This window comes from Anoplophora glabripennis, unplaced genomic scaffold, assembly GCF_000390285.2.
Source record: "Anoplophora glabripennis isolate ALB-LARVAE unplaced genomic scaffold, Agla_2.0 scaffold357, whole genome shotgun sequence".
In the NCBI taxonomy this organism is placed as follows: domain Eukaryota; kingdom Metazoa; phylum Arthropoda; class Insecta; order Coleoptera; family Cerambycidae; genus Anoplophora; species Anoplophora glabripennis.
The window spans coordinates 144,629-166,445 of NW_019416998.1; the positions used below are offsets into that span (position 1 = coordinate 144,629).

The 21,817-nt window shown below is 32.0% G+C and overlaps 1 protein-coding gene across 1 annotated transcript; it reads left to right on the plus strand.

Moving 5' to 3' along the window:
• Positions 1-221: 221 nt before the first annotated feature.
• On the plus strand, positions 222-20,519 carry LOC108910252 (myrosinase 1-like). Its single transcript, XM_018714808.1, has 9 exons — positions 222-277; positions 641-726; positions 4,049-4,249; positions 6,995-7,387; positions 11,751-11,845; positions 13,534-13,830; positions 14,720-14,854; positions 16,128-16,234; positions 20,335-20,519. Exons 1-9 carry the CDS (start codon positions 240-242, stop codon positions 20,459-20,461), a joined length of 1,479 nt encoding a protein of 492 aa, XP_018570324.1. The 5' UTR covers positions 222-239; the 3' UTR covers positions 20,462-20,519.
• Positions 20,520-21,817: the final 1,298 nt, after the last annotated feature.

The following is a 21,817-nucleotide window of genomic DNA, read 5'->3' on the forward strand; positions in this document are numbered from 1 at the left end:
CGTTTATTTCCTTGCATTATTATCTCTGTTACTTTTTGTTTTATACATAATGCTGTATAACATTTGTTTCCATTCCGTACTTGTTCCGACAATAAAATACATGAAAGACACTCAGTATATCTCATTAGTACAGTACCTACACTAACTTTAATTAGAGCAACGAAAATACCTGTTGATAAGACCTGTTATATAAAGGATAAATAATATTGTATAGTTAGTAATATAGTAGGGTACCTACGATGCAGTTCTTATTAATTTGTCTTCTGTTTAGTAAAAGGTAAATATACATTCATATAATTAATTGAAATAGATGATGTTAAAAATATATTTTAAAAATAGAACTTCAATAGCCACTGAGAAATTTCTAAGTAGCTATTTATGTCAAACTTCATTATTTTTGGAATAAACTTCCATATTCGCATTTGACAGCGATAAAATAATTTGTTTGAAAATGTAACTTATTTAATAACTGACAATGCTTTCAATATTTTGAAACCAAATCCTATGAGACATATTCATTCTAGAAATGTAGGCGGTTTGTATATTTTTATTTCCTCTCATGCTGTTGAAATTTAATGCTACAGTTTATTTCCTACATCACGAAATAATAGGAGTACACTATTTTTAATCAGTAACTTAGTCTTGCAGATCAGTACAACATTAATAAGACACCATTTCCAGACTACTTTAAATTTGGAGCTGCGACAGCTGCCTATCAAATAGAAGGTAATACTAATACTAGCAATGTAACAATTAAAAGGTGGGTTTTATTTACTATTAAAATGTTATTTTTAACTCCTGTTGTTTTTAGGTTACATTAATTATACATATTAAAGACAATCAATATATCTACAGAATTTACTAAATTTAAGGCATAGTTGAGGAAACGAGTGCCAAAAATTTAGAGTGAACTTGATTTTTTTCCTATAAACCATATCTTTTGTTTTTGCGGCACAGAGCGTTAAAGATAATTTTCCAAAAAAAAAAATTTTCGTACAAATAAGTTTATGAGCATATTTCATGAGTCAATATTGTTAGTTTCTGACCATCAGTTAGAGGGCGCTACCAACTATTTCGTTCAGTAATACCTTATCCCTTAAACTTTTTCGAGGTTAGGTTTTTTCTGTAGTGTATGTATGCAGGGTGTCCCGGTACTTGAGACAAAAAAGTCGAATACAAATAGATTAGGTCAAAATAATATCAGTTCTTCATATAATTTTTTCCCATAAGGGCCTTCGTTAATAAGTTACGGGCCTCAAAGTTGAAAATTAAAAAAGGTATTTTTATTTACAGTCTCTAAACTATTAACCTCAACCGATGCTTTGGTGATCGATAACACATGCGTATAGCTTGTTTTTGATGATGTAAGTGAAACTTTATTATGCCCAGAACGCCAGGGAGGGACTTTGCGCAATGGATAACAACCCAGAATTCTTACATAGATGCCAATCGCAATCTGCCTGTATCAAAAATAAGTTCCCTGAAGAATTTGCCAACGATAATACCTTCTTGGTTCAACTCGGTAAAATTAACAGTTTAGGAAATATTTGTGATTTTATGTCACAGTGCACATCAAACGGCGCCTCCACCATTTTTTTTGTTTTTAATTTTTATTGAATATGATTACTGTGTTAGAACAGTACATATTTTTAAAATAAGAGTCTAGCAAATTTTACTGTCTTCTAATGTAATTTTCACTGACAAAATTTGACAAACACAATACACATAACACAAAATAGAAAACAAAACAAGAATAAGTTAAAGGAAGTTAAAAAATTAATTTAAAAGAAAGAAAATTATTAAAATATATTTTCAATATAGGCACTTTCCACCTCCACACACTTCCTAAATCTACGGATATTATTTGTTTATACACGAAAAAGCATTTCTGGGATACGTCTAATATTATCACAATGGAAATAAATTCTTTGTAGCCATTCATCCCCTGTCTGTACTGGGGTTGCGTACAATAAACTTTTCAGGTACCCTAACAGAAAAAGTCCATCGAGTTAAGTCTGGAAAACTTGGTGGCCATCAAATTGGGCCTCCTTTTCCAATCCATTTATTATGGATAAATAATTTCGTCCATCAATATTGAAATGGGGAGGAGCCCCATCGTGCATGAACCAAACGTTTTTTCCGCTGTCTAATGCAACATCGTCTAATAGTGGCTGCAAATTATTTTGCAAAAAATCCTAATATCGATATCCATTCAGACGTTTCTCAAAAACGTATGGATCTATTAAGTTATTACTCCATAAATGCTTTTTCGTGTACAAAGAACATTCGTAGACTAAGGAAATGTGTGGAGGTGAAATGTGCTCATATTGAAAAAGTATTTTATTAGTTTTCTTTCTTTTAAATTATTTTTTTAACTTCCTTTAACTTATTCTTGTTATGTTTTTCTATTTTGTGTTATGTGTACTTAAAGTGTGTTTCTCAAATTTTGTTAGTGAGAATTACATTAGCAAAGATTTTCTAGGCTCTTATTTTAAAATATGTACGGTTCTAACATAGTAATTATGTTCAATTAAAAATTAAAACAATAAATGGTGGAGGCGCCGCTCGATGTGCACTGACATAAAATCACAAATATTTTCTAAACTGTTAATTTTATTCAGTTGAACCAAAAGGGCATTGTCGTTGAAAATTCTTCAGGGAACTTATTTTTGATACAAGCAAATTGCTATCGCCGTCTATGCAAAAATTCTGGGTTGTTAACCATTGGGAGCAGTTCCTTCCTGGTGTTCTGAGCATAATGAAATTTCACTTACAACATCAAAAATAAGCTATACCCGTGTGTTATCGATCACCAAATTTGCATCATGCTGAAGTTAATAGTTTAGAAACTATAAATGAAAATAATTTTTTAATTTTCACCTTTGAGGGCACGTAACTCGTTAACGAAGACCCGTGTGCAAAAAATTTATATGAAGAACTGATATTATTTAGACCTTATCTATTTATACTCGACTTTTTTGTATCAAGTATCGGGACACCCTGTATATTGTTTTATAACGTCAAGTTTCATTTAAACAAAAAAGGTACTCTTATTAAAATCGCTGAAACTGAAAAATTTTTGAAAAAAATTTAATTTATCAAATTGTCCTAAAGTTGACCATCTTCTGTCCTTAATTACAGAGTTGCTGTTTGGGGGCGATTGGGACGATACTTTCAGGGTAGGTTTTATTTGGAAATAGACCCATATAAATTTACTTGAGTATAATTTTGCTTCCTCAAAAAAATGAAAAAAAAAAAAATATTTGAACGCCTGTAACATTTTAATAAAGCAAGAGTGTACTAAGGTAACTTGATATAAATTGATTTATTTTCATCCAAGCAAACTTGAAGTCACCTCCTTTGGTGTTCGGATACCCTGCACATTGAGGAATAGAAACTGGTTGACTTTGGGACAGACAGTTGCCTTTTTTATCAAAAACATTTGAAGTGATTTTAAAAATATATTTAATGAAATTTTACATTATACAGTATTATAAGACATGACTATAACAAAAATAAATAAATAAAATTTCAAAAAATTATTCAATGAAATAGATTGCTCTTTGGAAAAGATATAGTTTGATTTAATTTGATTTAAAAAAATCATCTCTGTATCTCAGAAACAAAAGACGATCCATAGTCTATGATCCATAGAAAGAATTCGTCTTATTTTTTATAATTGCTTTGTAGTCATTTCCGCAACACCCTGTATATTCAAAACACGAGTCAGACTATTTATTAGTGAATGAAACACACCCGTAAAAGTTGTAATATTAGAGAGGAATGGCAAGGAATTTGGAAAGGTTAAAGTCGGCCATATTGAAAGTTGTGTTGCGCTATTCTGTGCCAGTAAAACAGGCTGTGCCCATTTCGACGGTTATGACGAAAGGTTTTTAAAGGATAAAATATTGCCAGTTTTCCAAATTTTTTGCTACTACCAAATAGCAAAGAGATACACCAGTTCAAAGAAAATTGATGAATAATTTATAAAATACAACATAGGTAGTTTTTTGCTTTTCTTGTCAGTCAATGAAATATGTAATTATAGGAGCCTGGAATGAAGATGGAAAAGGAGAAAATATTTGGGATCACTTTTGTCACACTAGGCCTAAAGCCGTACTTAATGAAGATAATGGTGACATTGCTTGTGATTCCTATCACTTGTGGGAAAGAGACATAGAGATGTTAAAAGAATTGGGCGTGAATCATTACAGGTTTTCTATTTCGTGGGCTAGGATTTTGCCAACAGGTAAGGATATTCCAATTTCTCTAGAAAAATAAATGTTTTGAATGTAAGTATAAGGCGTAACTAACATACTCGAAGGAATGTTTTTTTTTTTGTCAAAATTTACATGACAGCAACATCTTTCCAAAAAGAATTTTTAAAAGTTAAACTGTTTTTTTAATTGATTTTTCAAGAGCCGTCATACTAGTAACGTAATAACCATTTTGGGTCAAAATTTTTGTGTCCCTTGAACGTTTTTTTTAGAACGACCTATGTTCAAGAGAAAAAAATCAAAAATCAGGGTAGTGCTTGACAAAGAAAACTAAACTAATACTAATTTTCTTAGCTTAACTAACTTTGGCAAAGAAATTTTTCATAGAGGGTGTTTACTAAATCCATGTACATTAATTCTTCCTTTTTTAAACTAAAAAGCCTAAATAAAGTATTGGCACATCTCTGATATAGATTGATGGAACTTGAGCTAAAAATTTATCTATTGAAGGCGAAAATTCACTTAATTTGTCAATCAGTAGCGGAGATACAGCAATGCAGAATAACTAAGAATTTCAATGTTATTAAAAAAATAATAATTCTACATAGAAAGATGTACATAATATTTTTGTTCTAAATGAATAGTTTATATGTAAAATGTGTTCAATTGTGTGGTAATCTATGTTAAATTAAAAAGACAAATTTTTCAAATAAAGTGGCACATCACTTTTCTTAAAGTAACTATAGATACTGTTTAAAAGTGTACCCTGAATAAAACATTCCTGTATACTTTATTATTTGAAGCGAATAGTTTATATTTTATCTGTAATCAGTTAAGTAATGGGCGTATTTTAAATTTACTCAGCGATTTAGAGATGTTTAAATAAATGATGTACAGGGTGGTCAAATGAAAACGAAACAGAGTCATTTTCAGGAATTGCGCCAAGATTGTAGATTTAGATTAAAGGGGGACATTCTTTGCAGGTATTTTTGACTCCGTCAATTTCACCCCCCAAGCAAGGGTAAGCATCACCCCAAAATATTTAAATGGCATTGGTGTTGAGTAATATTTCTTTTGAAAGCTCTTACAATTCTCTTTACAACAGACTTTAAATTTTATAATTCCGCCCAATACTTTGAAAAAAATTAAGTATTTCCGGAGTGATTCGACGGCATTCACGGACGATTCTTTGACGCAAACCTTCCACCGTCCTGTTGAAAAATCAAATGATCTTCATCATATTCTGGAACATTTTCACTAATATTAGTCAAGGCAGGGTCAATAGCGTCTTCCAGTAATTGCAAATATATTTGACCAGTCAAATTAACAGGTAGAAAAACAGGACCCACCAGCCGATCATCGAAAATTCCAGCCCATACATTTAATTTTTCCGGTTGCTGCGTATACACCTCGTGAAAAACTCTTAGGTTTGAATCGGAACAATAGCGGCAATTGTGACGATTTACTGTCAAGAAAACACTGCATTCATCAGAAAAACAGATGTTAAAAAGGGACTGTGGATCGTTCCCTGCTCGCCCACTCATTATTTCGCAAAATTGCAAACGGCGGTCATAATCATCCTCATGAAGTTCCTGGACTAAATGTATTTTGTATGGATGGAATTTATTCTTCTTCAAAATGGTTTGTATGCTAGTTCGATTGATCCCAGACACAGATGCCAGCTGCTTCGTACTTAATGTAGGATCAAGATGAACTTGTCCCAAAACTGCAACTTCACTAGCTTCATTAACTATAGGTTTTTCAATTTCTCGTTTTTTATTGGCTACGTTCCCTGTCTCTTGAAATTTTTTTACTAACTAGAATGTACTTCCTCCTATATGTCGATCTTGATGTTGTTCATTAAATAACTGAACTGTTCTATTAGCATATTTATTGTTTATAAAGTAAAGCGAAATGATAGCTACCCTTTTCGCAATGGGATAAACCATATTTAATTTTCAAAAACACTATTATTAAATAAACTACCAACCAACGCTTCCAAATAATACTAGAAAATAATTTGGAATCCACTAATTTTACGTTCATTGTGTGTGTATAGCATTCATTTCTGTTTTTTATAATTGTGTTTTTTTTTACGAAAGTGATAACAAATCGCCAAAAACCAATGTAACGCAAGAAATACTAAATTTATACCATTGGCGTACTTAACTCGAATGACTGACATTTTATCGTTACTAATTGTCTGTGCATAAGTTTCAACTTTAAAGTAAAGAGAATTGTAAGAGCTTTCAAAAGAAATATTGCTCAACCCCCAATGCCATTTAAATATTTTGGGGTAACGCTTACCCTTGCTTGGGGGTGAAAGTGACGGAGTCAAAAATACCAGCAAGGGATGTCCCCTTTTAATCTAAAATCGATGGGTCTGAGCGTTTTTCTACAATCTTGATGCAGTTCCTGAAAATGGATATGTTTCGTTTTCGTTTGGCCACCCGTATATTGTATTCAATACTCTCTGTATCGAAAACCAGTAGCCCATGATTTATGAAAATTTTTTGAACAAAATTAGTTGAATGAGTAAGAAAAACATCATGTGCTATTAGTTTTCTTTAATTACCAATTAACAAATTAACGTAAAACATTAAATTGTACCAACAAATATGAGTTGACAGTATTATGAGTATTGTTATCACGGTTTTTTGGACTTTACATGAATAGAAAATATAAGTTTGATTTTTCACAAGTAATCCAGATAAATCTCTAAATTAAATTGTATACCTATATAAGGTTTCATCATATAATTTTTTATTTTGTTATAGGTTATACAAATGTAGTCAGCAAAGAAGGAATTAATTATTACACCAAATTAATAAAAGAACTAAAACGTAACAACATAGAACCAATGGTGACTTTATACCACTGGGACCTACCACAAACCCTACAAGATCTTGGAGGATGGACAAATGATATCGTTGTGGATGCTTTTGTGAATTTTGCACGCATTTGCTTTGAATCGTTTGGTAAATATGTTCGGTATTGGATAACCGTAAATGAACCCTTCCAAGTCTGCCATCCTGGTTATGGTGACGGATCATTGGCTCCAGGTTTATATTCTCCTGGTATAGGCGAATACTTGTGCGCTCATAATTTAATAAAAGGACATGCACGAGTCTGGCGTGTCTACGATGATCAATTTAGAGATGCTCAGAAAGGTAAACTCTACATGAACGAAGGAAATTGAAATCAGTTTGCTTCTTCTCTGATTTCCATGATAGATATCCGTTAAGTAATTTTAATAACACCCTGTATAAAACAGGGTGTTTAAAGCTTGCACAGAATTTGTTAATGGCAGATAGAATACATTAATAATAAGCATTTTCTGTATGCAAAATATGCAAAACGGTGCTCAAAATTAATAATAACACAGTCCCACAAAAAAAAGTATCGTATCTGGTATTCAGACCCATGTATTTCCATGTACTTTTTTCCGCTGAATCCGAATTTGCCTTCAGATTTGATCCAACGGGTCTCAGTTTTCGAGAAAATTAAAAAAACAGGTCAAAATTCACAAAAAACGTCATTTACGATCGACGATAACCTTCGTCAAATTATTCTACCAGCTCACTAGACGTATGATTTTTCACTCGTTTAATTCCAATTTATCATCTTAGAGTCAGACAAGCTGGTCCAATTTCATTCAAAAACAGAAAATAGATCAAACTGCTTAAAAACGCCATTTTCATGGCATCATTCGTGTTGCAGAGTTCTGGATCCATCTTTTTATTCACCCACCCATTTATGAATTCATACATCTCTCTATCCAGTCGTTCATGCATGAATACGCATATTTATCCATTCACCTGTACCACCTATAAAACCCACCCATCCACCCATCTATCCATCTACTTTTTGTGCTGGGAGATGAGATAACAGCCTAGAAGATTGAGAATGCACTAAAACTTGTGGAATGCTCTACTTTCTAAACAAAAGAAAACGATATCAACAAATCATTCTTATTTTTGTTGTTATAACGTGTTTTCTTTTCTTCAAAGGATCTATGCAAAAGGCTTTCTTTCCTTATATATATAAAGGGCGAAAATTTCCGAATATTTCTGGGGCGAAATTGAAAGGTATATTCGATGGACCTCAGATTCGGACATTGTTCAAGGTTGCAACATTCATCACTACAATGAGTAGCGTTGAGAAGACTGCTTGGACGAGTTTCAATGTTGTATCGACAAATTTTTTAGGAAACAACAAGAGTCCTAAATACGAAGAAATTGTATCAAAAATGATAAAAGACTTCCAAGACCTGGGATGTTTGATGGACTACAAGTTGCACTTTCTTCATTCACATCTGGATTGGTTTCCTGAAAATATTAGAGATTATAGCAAAGAACAAGGCGAACGATCTCATCAGGATATGAAGGTTTATAGAATAGCGATATCAAGGAAGATGGGATCACAACATGATGGCCGATTTTTGTTGGTTGTTAAAAAGAGAAACGAAAAATAGAGGGACTAAACGAAAGCGTAACACTTTGCATAGATCCTTTGAACTAAAACACGTTGTAGCAACAAAAATAAGAATGATTTGTAAATATCGTTTTCCTTCGTTTAGAAAGTAGAGTATTCTACAAGTTTTATTGCATTCTCAATCTTCTAGGCTGTTATCGCATCTCTCAGTACAAAAAGTAGATGGATAGATGGGTGGATGGGTGGGTTTTCCAGGTGGTACAGGTGGATGGATAAATATGCGTATTCATGCATGAACGACTGGATAGAGAGATGTATGCATTCATAACTGGGTGGGTGGATAAAAAGATGGATCTAGAATTCTGCAACACGAATTATGCCATGAAAATGGCGTTTTTAAGCAGTTTGATCTATTTTCTGTTTTTGAATGAAATTGGACCAGCTTGTCTGACTCTATGATGATAAATTGGAATTAAACGAGTGAAAAATCATACGTCTAGTGAGCTGGTAGAATAATTTGACGAAGGTTATCGTCGATCGTAAATGACGTTTTTTGTGGATTTTGACCTGTTTTTTGAATTTTCCCGAAAACTCAGACCCGTTGGGCCAAATTTGAAGGCAAATTCGGATTCAGCGGAAAAAAGTACATGGAAATACATGGGTCTGAATACCAGTTCGGATACTTTTTTTGTGGGGCTGTGTAATCAGAACTGTTAAAATTTTTTGAAAATTTCTGAATTTGTTTCCGCAAGTTACACTGTATAAACAGGGCTGAACATTTGTGGCATAAATTGAATATTTTTTCAAATCGAAAAAAGTGTTTTGAAGGGTAAAGACTCTACTTTTCAGTGATGTACTTGATTTTTTGAAAAAAAAAATCATTCGCGGTGTCATACAACATTGAATATAGCAAAAAAACGTTTTTTTTACACATTTAGGTTAGAATATCTCGGCAACCTAGGGTGAAGGGTCAGTTATGAGGCCATATTCGGATTCAGCGCATCAAAAACCTTCGGAGACGTATTGACTGCTTTCTGGGTTTTTCCTTTTTTGAAATTTTGTCGGTCTGTGACTATTATTGAATAAATGTTTTAGTGAAAATTTATTTTCCTGGATTACTATTTCAACTGTGTTTTCTCGTTGTAAAAGCACAGTGTATCTGTGGTGTATATAGTAATAAGAGCGAATATACATATTAAAAAGGCCTATCGATATAGTAATAATTAATTAACTGCACATTTTTATGTGTTACGATTTCCTAATAGGAATGCACCAATACTTGTAAACAGAGAGTCAGAGCTACTGGTGAATCAGTGGTTCCCAAAAAGTTTTAATCATATCAATGTGCATGGTAACTGAGTAGGCATTAAAAAATATATACATTCAGTTTACAAATAATATTTCTGATATTTCGTACCTTGGTTTATAAAGGGTGTCCCAACAGAAACGCAGGATTTCATGTGAGGAAAAAAGATTCTGTTAATTAAAAAGTTGGCAAAGTTTTTACATGTTTTTAAAGGATACACATTGCCATTAAATAAAAAAAGTATGTCGGACTAATTTTACATAATCGACTTATTTTAAAAAAATTCTGTATCACGCTTTCGCATACCTGCGACTTAATTTCGTTGATAATTCTTCAAATTTCTGCCTTCAATTCAATAATGGTATTCATTTGAGCAGAATAAACTTTCCCCTGTGGACGAATCCCTATAGGAAAAAGTCGCTTGGTGTAAGATGGCATGATCTTGATGGACTAGTCACTTCACTGTTACATGAAATGAGTCGTCCGTTAAATTTCTAACATAACAAGTGCATAGTTTCACGTGCCCTTTGGCAGGTTGCACCATCCTGCTGGAACCACATCACACAATCCTGCCAACTCATCGGAATGAAAATGGCGCACAATTCAAATTCTGCATTACATTTGGGACACCTTTTATAGTCTTAAATATCCTCTCCACGTTTATAAACATGCTGCATTTTCAAATGTAAGTAATCTAATTACAGATATCTATACTCAGAGACCCAAAACCATAATGTCACTCGATAGCTCGCTCCTGATTACAGTCCGTTAAATTAAAAACACGGTCACAACAATGACCAATTGTAATGTAGAGTTAATATTCCTTTTACCCACAAAGTTCACCAATTCAATAATACAGCCACACACAAAAAAAAGTTGTTTGTACTTTTCATGCGACATATGTTATCTATAATAATATTTTTGTCTCCTTATCACGAATCCGGTGTCAGAATTGAGCTATAACATCACAGGAATTTCCTAACCTCAAAAAACAGCTAAAAAATATCAAAAATTCATGAATAAGTGCTAGGAAAAATACAAACATTTTTTTTATATTCAAATGTTCATTTATATAGTTAAGACCCCGCCGAACGTGAATTAGTGGTCAGAATTTATGGTTCTTTTTCTAACCTCAAAAAAACTGGTCCATTAAGGTCAGATATCACAAATTTTAAAAAAATTACAAATTCGCGCCAAATTTGGTATACGGGAGTTTTCAGGGTCGCTGATCATGGATCCGAGGTCAGTTTTGCAAAATTCAAGATGGCGGCCGACTAAATTTTCAAAAAATAACACATTCGCGCCAAATTTGCTATACGGGGGTTTTTGAGGTCACTGATCACGAATCCGAGATCAGATTTACAAAATTCAACCTGTGAATAGATATTTTACAGAAAAAAAACAAGATATAGCCGAAAAAAAGTAGGTTAACACATGATTGGGTACTCAGGTTATAAAGTAAAATATTACAAAATGAATTTCGCAATTCTGACCTCGAATACGTCGAAAACCCTCGTATACCAAATTTGCTGCTATTCTATTATTTGAAAATTTGGTCGGCCATTTTGGATCCGACATCTTGAAATTTGCAAAATTGACTTCGGGCAGCGACCCCAAAAACCCCTGTACAACAAATTTGCTGCGATTCTGTTATTTTTTGAACATTACAACAAATTGTCATTTCAATTATTTATTACAGTTACACTACAATTTCTTAAAATAAGTTTATACCTAATTAAATAATAACATATGTAAAGACAATTGCTGAACTCATATATTCCTTTCTTTCCCAGGAGTCATTTCAATGGCTGTTCATTGTGGCTGGTACCAAGCAGAATCCAATACCACAGAGGATTTAGAAGCAGCAGAGACTAAAAGTCAGTTTGTTGTAAGTAAAAACAGTTGTTGTTACCTTCGTTAGGTCGATAATAATATTTAATTTCTATTATAATTTTTCAGGATCTAACGTACTGTTGATAAATTATAAATATAACGGATATATTTTTTGACCAGGAACTTCAAATATCTCAGGAAATAAGCACCCTACGGAAAATTGAATCATTCCACGGGGAAAATACATTAGTGCTAAAGTCCCTCTCCCTCATCCCTTGTAGGTGGGGTGGAGGTGACTTGAAATTCGTCTCCAAAAAAAGTTTAAGTATTCAATTTATAAATTTCGAATAAGCGAAATTTTTACCTGTAGAAATATAGGTAATTGGCTGGTCAATAAATTGCTTTTAGCTTAACTAAGAACAACGACGTAGACATAGTAGTTTTCTGTTCCCTTTGGGGTGCTTGGTTGAAATAACTTGTTTCTTATAGTAATTTTTTTCTTTAACACAAAATACAAAAAAATGCATTCATTTGAAAGATGATTTAATTAAGCACTTCGCTAAGTCGCATTGACCAAGCATTCCAAAAAGGACGTCTGTTACTCTGTTGCGATAACAGTAGTTTCTTGACAAGTCAATTTTCAGTAATTGAAAATTTAATAAATAAAATTTGTTTTGCTACTGAAAAAAAAAACAGTTTTACGAAAGAATGTCCGGAAATGTTTCGATTTCGAAATATGTACCTATTACGAGCTGTTGAAATTTATAAAAAATCACATTTACTAAAATATATTTTGAAGACAGTTCAAGTAAAAAGACAATACATCAATTAACTATTCACCTAACTCAGGGTAAAATTTTATTAAATTAGGATATAGGTTCGGTTTACTTAAAATAATATTTTTAGAAAAATATCTTTTTTTCCGAAGAGTAGTTGTGGAGTTATTCTAGGTGAAACAAAGTGTTTGCTGAGGAAAGGAATACATCAGATTTATCAGAAACAACATTAGAGGTTGCAAGTAGCAAGCAATTATCAAACTAAACCAATCAGTGTTGTCGAGTTACTGAAATAATAGACGTTTGTGTCAGAATTCAGAAAATGTTACTTTTAAATAGGCAAATCATTAGCTCTACTTTATATCAAACATCTTCAGAAACATTATAGGAATATATCAGATTTTTTTTAAACTTTAACACCCTCTATTCAGAAAATGGAGCGTTTCCTATCATTTAAGACTATTATTTTTTATTTTGGTCACATGAATTCCAATTTTGAGTTTAGCCAATAAATCATAACTCGCTTTCTATTAAATGAAATTAATTTTAGAGATTGAGACTTTTTTTACATTTTTCTGTAGAGAAATGAATCTGTTCTCAAAATACATGAGTTTTCAGAACACAAGCCTCAAGAAATTTGTTTCAGTTTGGATGTTTTTCTTTTAGTGTCATTAAAAACATTGATTATAATTTTAGTATCTTAGTTATTTTGTTTCCAAGTAATGAATAAGTAACAGATAAGATTATTACAAAAAGAGCTTGAGTAAATATTTTGATAATGTGAAATAATTATTGTCTTCTTTTTCCATCAATCCGTTCAGTTTGGGCAATTCTTTTCATTGTCATTGTCATCTATCACATAATGTTCTTGAGGTTTTGGCCAATGCATTCTGATGGTGGAAATTGTTTTCCATTTTTGTCTTAATTGATCAAGCAATATTAAAATTAAAAGTACACTTATCTTCAGATAGGGTTGTACATGCACCCAATTTATTTAGGCGACTATCCCAAAGTTGTCAAGGATCGAATAGCCATGAGAAGTGAAAAAGAAGGTTTCTCGAAATCTCGTCTTCCTGAATTCAGTGAAGAGGAAATAGAGTACATCAAGGACACTCACGATTTCTTTGGAATCAATTATTACAGTACTTATAATGTAAAGGCTATCGCGGAGCCACCAATAGGTGAACCAAGCTTTGAAAAGGATTGTGGAGTTTTCACTTATTCTCCACCAGAGTGGGAGAGTACTCAACTAAGTGTGATGAAGGTGAGTCTGAAAACTGTTATCTTTAAATACAGTCCTGACTAAGACTCGATTACAAAATTTGCTTTAACGGGAAAGCAACAAATGATAACACAAAAACAATTAAAAACTGCGTTGCTTTCGAACGTTTCGGAAGAATCGATTTTATTCGCGCGAATTTAGGAAACTAAACAATAAAGAATCATCAGGGAAGTTAATTATATTCAGTGTGGGTGTGATTTAACCTACAAAGTATGTCATCTTAAATGTCATTGCTACTCTTTGCTTTGTGGTATAAAGGCCTGCACATACATACGCGGTAAGGTAAGCGGTGGCGCTTGAATGCAACGCATAGAAACAAATGGGTCAAAACATACATGTCGCAGTACGAGCGGTATATTTAAATTCGAATAACGCCACCGCCACCGCTACCGCCACCGCCATCGCTACCGCGTATGTATGTGCAGGCCTTTAAGTATTGTTTTATACCAACTGGATATAGCTATCGGTACTCTCAAAGTGTCGTGAAGTAAACTTTCTAACTATTGCTGTTGTTTAAAAATTTCTCTGTGGCCTATATACCCTGTCTAGCATTGAATTACACCCGCAACATCTAGTAAATAATGAAGATCATTCATCAGCAAGCACAAGTAGACATTAGGGACTTAATAGTAATGGCATTTAAGATCTGCTCATACTCAAAATATGTTGATTTATAAATAAATAAATTTGATGTAATTTAATGTGAGTAATAAATAGATCATCTAGTAAAATTTCAGAATCATGTTTAAAAAGCAAAAAATGTGATATTAAGTTCCACAAGAATATAAACAAAATAATGTTTCTATAAATTCTTACTAATTATTTAATTTCCAAAAATTTCCCATTTTTACCACATTGTCTCTAATTGTAGAATACACCATGGGGATTCAGAAAAATGCTGAAATGGATAAAAGATGAGTACAACAGTCCAGAAATATTAGTGACAGAAAATGGAATAGCCATTGATGAACAGTATAATGACGTCACAAGAATAAGATATTTAAAGGTATATACAGGGTGGGCCATTAGTGTGAGAAAATAAAATAACTCCCTTGTTACTCATAATACAGAAAAAAAGTTTATATAAAAGTTATACAGAATCAAGAAACCTAAACTACAAAATTAATTTGATACATACAGGGTGATAAGTAAAAACGGGATATGCCAAATATTACATTTTTTAAATGAAACGCCCTGTATATTTTTAAACAAATTGATTTCTGAGAAAAACTCTGTATATGGCAATATAAACAGTTTAACATTTTACTGCGGGGTTGCCAAGTTATGTAGAAAATTCTTCGAATTTTGAAAAAAGCATGACCTCGAAGAAGTTGTATTAAATTTCAACTACTAACACTTGGAGCAAAAATATAGGCAAGTGTTAGGCAAAGACTCCTATATCGATATTTTATACAGGTCATTTTTTTATAATACGATCATTTTTAGACAGTTTAAACTTGATTCTCTAAAATTTTTCAAATGTATTTTGTTCTATTTTGTTCACATATCGGTCCACTTCAAATTTTATTAAGCATATTCTATATCTAAAGTTGTTAGTATTTAAAATATAGCAACATTTCTGAAAAAACTTAATTTTTATTATTTTATGGAATACCACAAATAAATATTAACTAATAAAATGGAATGATAAATTATGAACTGACAAGTTGACACAATGTGACAGTTTTTTCCAAAGCCATTTCGTGCAACCGAAAATAATAAAAATTTAGTTTTTCCAGAAATGTTGCTATATCTTAAAAACTAACAATTTCAGGTGTAGAATATACTTAATAAAAGTTGAATTGGACTAATATGTGAATAAAATAGAACAATAAAATACAGGATGTTGCATTTGAAAAATTTTAGAAAATCATGTTTGAACTTTCTTAAAATGATCGTATTATAAAAAATGCCCTATATAAAATATAGATATTAGCTAACATGCTTTGCCTAATGTTTGCTCTCTCAAATATTTTTCCTCCAATTATTAGTAGTTGAAAGTTAATACAACTTCTTCGAGGTCATGTTTTTTCCAATATTCGAAGAATTTTCTACATAACTTGGCAACTCCGCACTAAAATGTTAAACTCAGAAATCCATATTTTAAAAATATAGGGGCGTTAAAAAATGTAATATTTGTCGTGTCCCGTTTTTACTCATCGCCCTGTACCTAATAACGTTTTTCTTGTGACATTTGATTGTGAATGTTGAAAAGAACAAAACATTACTTTTGCTAACTAATTTTTTCGAGAGTTTTATGTAACTGTTAATGTTTTTAGGAACATCTCAGCAGTGTGCGTGACGCCATGATGTTTGATGATGTTAACGTGACGCTATACACTGTATGGAGTCTATTGGATAATTTTGAATGGAGCAATGGTTACACGTAAGTATACTAAGATATCTTTAAAAAATCTTAAGTTCAGATTATATTATTAGTAAGGACGATTAAAAGAGTAAAGTGTAAAGTAAGTATTTTATTGGCAGTTAGGTATTCATATTTATGATACTAGGTATGTCCAAATATTTTCAGTACATAAAACACACATACCTGACACTGTGAAACTGTTAATAATGTAAAATAATCTTAAATATCAGGTATTTTTGTTCTAACTTTATCCTTAGACAAACATCAACACGTTAAAATAGCTACTATTAAAACAATCTTACTATCTCTGCGACAGCATAAAAGTTTTAACGATATTAGATTAATGTAAATTGTCTTTTTTTTACCTAACTAATATTTATCAGTTTCATTAAATTTATTTTTAAAAATATGTATTTTATTATTAGTTGCATTTTTATTTTATAAAGATGTTAAGCTAATTTATTTTATTTTATTTTATTTTATTTTTTCTAACAATGTTTCATACCAAAATAGATATAATTTTCATTCCTATATTTCTGGTAACGAAGAATCTTTTAGAAAAAAATTTTAATTTTTTTTGAAACAGCTAAATACCTTTATAGCAAAGTAAATACAGGGTGTCCCGTAAAGTACCTATGTTACAAACTTTGGGTGGTAATAGTACATAAAAAAATATGACTAAAAACTCTAATAAACATAACCTCTTAAACGCACCATTTTGAAGTTACAGACCTTCAAAGGTGCAACTATAAAAGTAGTTTTTATGACGTAACTCTTTGTTGGAAAAAGAAAACTTAATGAAATTTTCAGGGGCTAATCAGCTTTAGGAAATCAATAAATAATGCGGATATGAATAAAATCGAGAAAGCAGAAGGGTGTTTTTTTATCACCCTGTATCCTATTTTTTGCTAAAAAAAATTTTTCTGCAAAGGTACAGCAAGTATCATAAGATTTTTAGAAAGACCATTAAATTTAGAAATTTTTTTGTCTCTTGTGTTTTTTATGTAAAATGTTTAGTTTTCTAGTAAATTTACAAAATGCAGAGAGATGAGTGCTTCCGAATTATTTACATACATTTCTTAAGCCTAGTGAATTTTTAAGAATACAATCAATTTCCAAAATAATTTTTTTAATTAAGTAACCAAAACAGAACTAAAACAAAATATGTTATTATAATAAATGTTGAAATTGACCTCCTTCTGCATCGATACATGCTGTCAGTCTCTTTATAAAGTTAAATCTGACTCTTTGGAATATGAATAGACTATTTCTTATTAAATTAAAGGTTTCTACAATTCGCAGTCTAAGTTGATCTTCTGTATCAACAGGGGTTGCATAAACTTGAGATTTCGCGTGTCCCCAAAGATAAAAATCGACAGGATTCAAGTCCGGTGATCGCGGTGGCCAGGCTATTGGTGCATTATATCCTCTTCCAATCCATCGATTAGGAAACCGCATATGTAGATACTCTCTAACATGAACACTGAAATGCGCAGGTGCCCCGTCATGGAGGTACCACATGTATTGTCTCAAATTTAAAGGAACATTTTCCATTAACTCAGGGAGATGGTTTTCTAGGAAGTTTAAATATTCTACTGCATCAAGCCTTTGAGGTAGAAAGAAAGGCCCGAGCAAATAGTCACCTATTATTCCAGCCCATACGTTGACTGAGAATCGGTGTTGGTGATGACTATCAATGGTAGCATGAGGATTTTCGTCTGACCATGCATGTGCATTGTGCAAGTTCAGTAAACCATCTCGTGTAAAGGTGGCTTCATCGGTAAATAAAATGGAGCTAATAAATTCCACATTATGTTGGTGATGGTTAAGTATTATTCGGCAGAATTCTAGGCGTCGGGGAAGATCTTCAGGCATTAAATGTTGCACTTTTTGGAGATGGTAGGCATAAAGGCCGTTTTCCTTCAAAACACGCCAAACTGACATTCTGGAAAGCTGTAACTGATTAGCTGCCCTTCGCACACTTTCTCCCGGATTTTGTTCAAAAGATCTCAAAATTTGTTCATCTTGCGCGGGTAGTCTTCTAGCAATTCTACCACAATGTATGTAACGGGGTACCACACTACCAGTTTCAATAATCCGTCTGTGAATCCGAGTAAATAATTGTGTAGACGGCTGACGTCTCTGCGGATAACGTTCTATGTATGTTCTTCGAGCAGCTGTTGCATTTCCATTACATAATCCATAAATAAAATGCATTTCGGCATATTCTTGATTAGTAAAACGATTGTTATCCGCCATTGTACTCACAAATTAATAATTCGTCAACAGACACGATTAAAATATGGTAACAAATGTCAACTATGTTAAAAGTGACAGGCGCCTACTTTTTGAATACGTCAAATTTAACACCTAGCGGTGAGTAAACTCCCTTTGCATTTTGTAAATTTATTAGAAAACTAATCATTTTACATAAAAAATGCAAGAGACAAAAAAATTTCTAAATTCAATGGTCTTTCTAAAAATCTTATGATATTTGCTGTATCTTTGCAGAAAAATTTCTTTTGGCAAAAAATAGGATACAGGGTGATAAAAAAACACCATTCCGCTTTCTCAATTTTATTAATATCCACATTATTTATTGGCTTCCTAAAGCTGACTAGTTCCTGAAAATTTCATTATGTTCTCTTTTTCCAACAAAGAGTTACGTCACAAAAACTACTTTTGTAGTTGCCCCTTTTAAGGCCTATAACTTCAAAACGGTGCGTTTAAGAGGTTATGTTTATTAGAGTTTTTAGTCATATTTTTTTATGTACTTTCACCACCGAAAGTTTGTAACATACTTTACGGGACACCCTGTATATGTGAGTTAATAATAAAATATATATTTAAAAAGAAATTTAACAATTTTTGTTCAGGTAAAAAACAATTCACGTTAATCTAGTCATACTGTCAACACTTTTGACACTGTCGTTTCAAAATCCTTTCACAATGTTATTTTTATGTACAGCGTGATTCATTAACAATGGGAAAATCGAACGCTGAAGATACTACATGTGAAATGGTGACCATTGGCGCAAACGTGCCTTATCCAAAAGTTGATAGCTTCGGAAATACAGGGTGTTGAATGTTAAAATTTTAAATCGTTTTTTGCGATTATTCTGAAAATATGTAGGTTAGGAATTTGTGAAACAATATTTTTTTAAGCGAAGAATAAGATGCATGTTTCGGTGTAGCTCATAGAGGGCGCCACTTACGACCTATTTTACCTAAAATTTAGTTAATAACTTTTTACCCTGTATGTCTAACATGAAACTTGATTCAAAACCTGAAAGAGCGAGAAATCATTTTTCCATTAATTATGTATTCTTGTTTCATTTCGGTATCTCGATCCGTTTTAGAGAAAAATTGTTAATGAATCACTCTGTATAATTAAGTTATACATATTAATATTCCTTAAGTTCATTCACAAATGAAATATAATGATAAAATGTGGAAATACTAAGAACTCTCTATAGTTTATATATTTTTACGTGTTAGTCCTTGTCAAGGATGATATTATTAGAACAGCAAAATACAACATATTCAATGCCAGGCATGTGTTTTTATATTAATACTTTTTAGACGTCACTTTCATTCTGAATTTTAGGTAATTATTAATTACTAGCAGCTTACTAGATACTGGTAGTGTAAATCAATGATAGTTAGGGCATATAGCCCTAGAGTAGTTGTTTCTTGTCTGTGAGCTTACATATCTTTTGCATACATAGATTTTTCGTATCCAAGAACTATGTTTCACTTCATTAGATAGGTGCGGTTCTTTACAAAAAAAGTGAATTTATTTCAATTAGCTTAACGCCTTTATAATATTCCTATGAAATTCATTCATTATAATTTCAGAAAGTGCTTCATTGTCTCGTAATCGAATATTTATAAAAAAAAAGCTATGATCAAAGTAGAAATATTTTTTCATGAGCACTAGTTTCATTAATTGTACTATCATCATTTTAATCATATGATACCAGCAATTCCATGTTTAAGCAGCACCCTGTAAGATATTCCCAATGATGTTCCGTAATTTGACATTACCATTATTGTTATTATACATAATGCGCATTAGATTAACATTTATAAATATTTATTTATAATAATTTCTACAGACCCAAATTTGGGGTATATGAGACCAACTTCAGCAGTCCTGAAAGGACAAGGACACCAAGAAGATCAGCGAAATATTACAAACACGTAGCCACAACCCATGGAATAGTCTGGTCACAAGAAAACTAGATAGAAGTAGTTTTTTAAAGTAAGCTAGTGGAGGTTATGATAATAAAAGTAAATAATAAATGAAGTCCTTTATTTCGAACAGGTTTATTCTTCTAAATTTTAAATTAAGGTGCAGTTATGTCCTTCTTGGAGTCCATATGAATATCTCGATAGTGCGAGATACTATAAAAATGGTTCTTGGAATATCAATTGTAAAAGGATTATGTTGTCTTCTAATCTAGATATTTAAAATTGCAAGTTATTTAAAAGACTACCTTAATTAATTCCATTGCGCAAAAATGTATATAAAATATACATAATGTAAAATCTATTAAAAGGTACCGAAATATACAGGGTGTTTCAAGAAGGTGTTGCCAAACTTGAGGGGGTATAGAAGACATTGCGGAAGAAAAACCCCTAGTCGGAAATGAGCCGTTTTGGCCCTCGAGTAATTTTTGTTAAAAAAAATAATGTTATTACGTTGACTCCAAAAGGCGATATTAAAGTAATTTTTATTAAGAATATCGCAAAAATAATAAATTTATCATAATTATTGTTCAAAACAGTTTGTGGTACATCTGGTTTGAAGTTGCCTTTTTCTCTTAACCGACGATGGATTGACAAAAATGTTGTTCGGCGTGGATGTCGTCGATTCGGAAAGTACTCAGCTCTCTTCGAACGTAAATTGGTCCATTTCAACAACTTAGAAGCAAAATTTTATCGCAAACTAAACAAATTTGAAGCACTCAATTAGGTCCAATGATTTATTACGTGACAGCTCTGTTCATTTGTTTCACTATTCCTCATAGCATGACACAGATGACATTGCATGACTAGATTAGATGCGTGCAATGGAGTTTTTATCACACAGTTGTGGATAAAATCAATTTTTACCAACATCGTGTGTAGGACATGCAGTTGGTAAACATTTATCAGAGGAGATAAACGTGTTTGTTTTGCTTCAAATCATTTTTTGCGTTATCCTTAATAAAAATTACTTAAATATAAAAGTCTTTTGGGGTCAACTCAAATAACATTGTGTTTTTGGACAAAATTTCTCCAGAGTCAAAAGGTTCATTTTCGTCTAAGGGTTTATATGCAAAAATTTTCTACCACAATGTTCTCTATATCTCCCTCAACTTTGGCAACACCTTTTTTAAATACACTGTATATTCCAAATTCCCGTAAATTTCAAAATTTGTCTCTGAAGAGATTAAATATTATTATATTAACTGCTAATAAATAGTATAATTTAGTAAAACAATCTTTCCAGAAAAAGAAACAACTTTACATTTCGACGTGTTTAATTTCAGACGATTTAATAGTACACCGCTGAATAATTTTATCTACGATTTACGAGTCTCGGTGGCAGTGCCC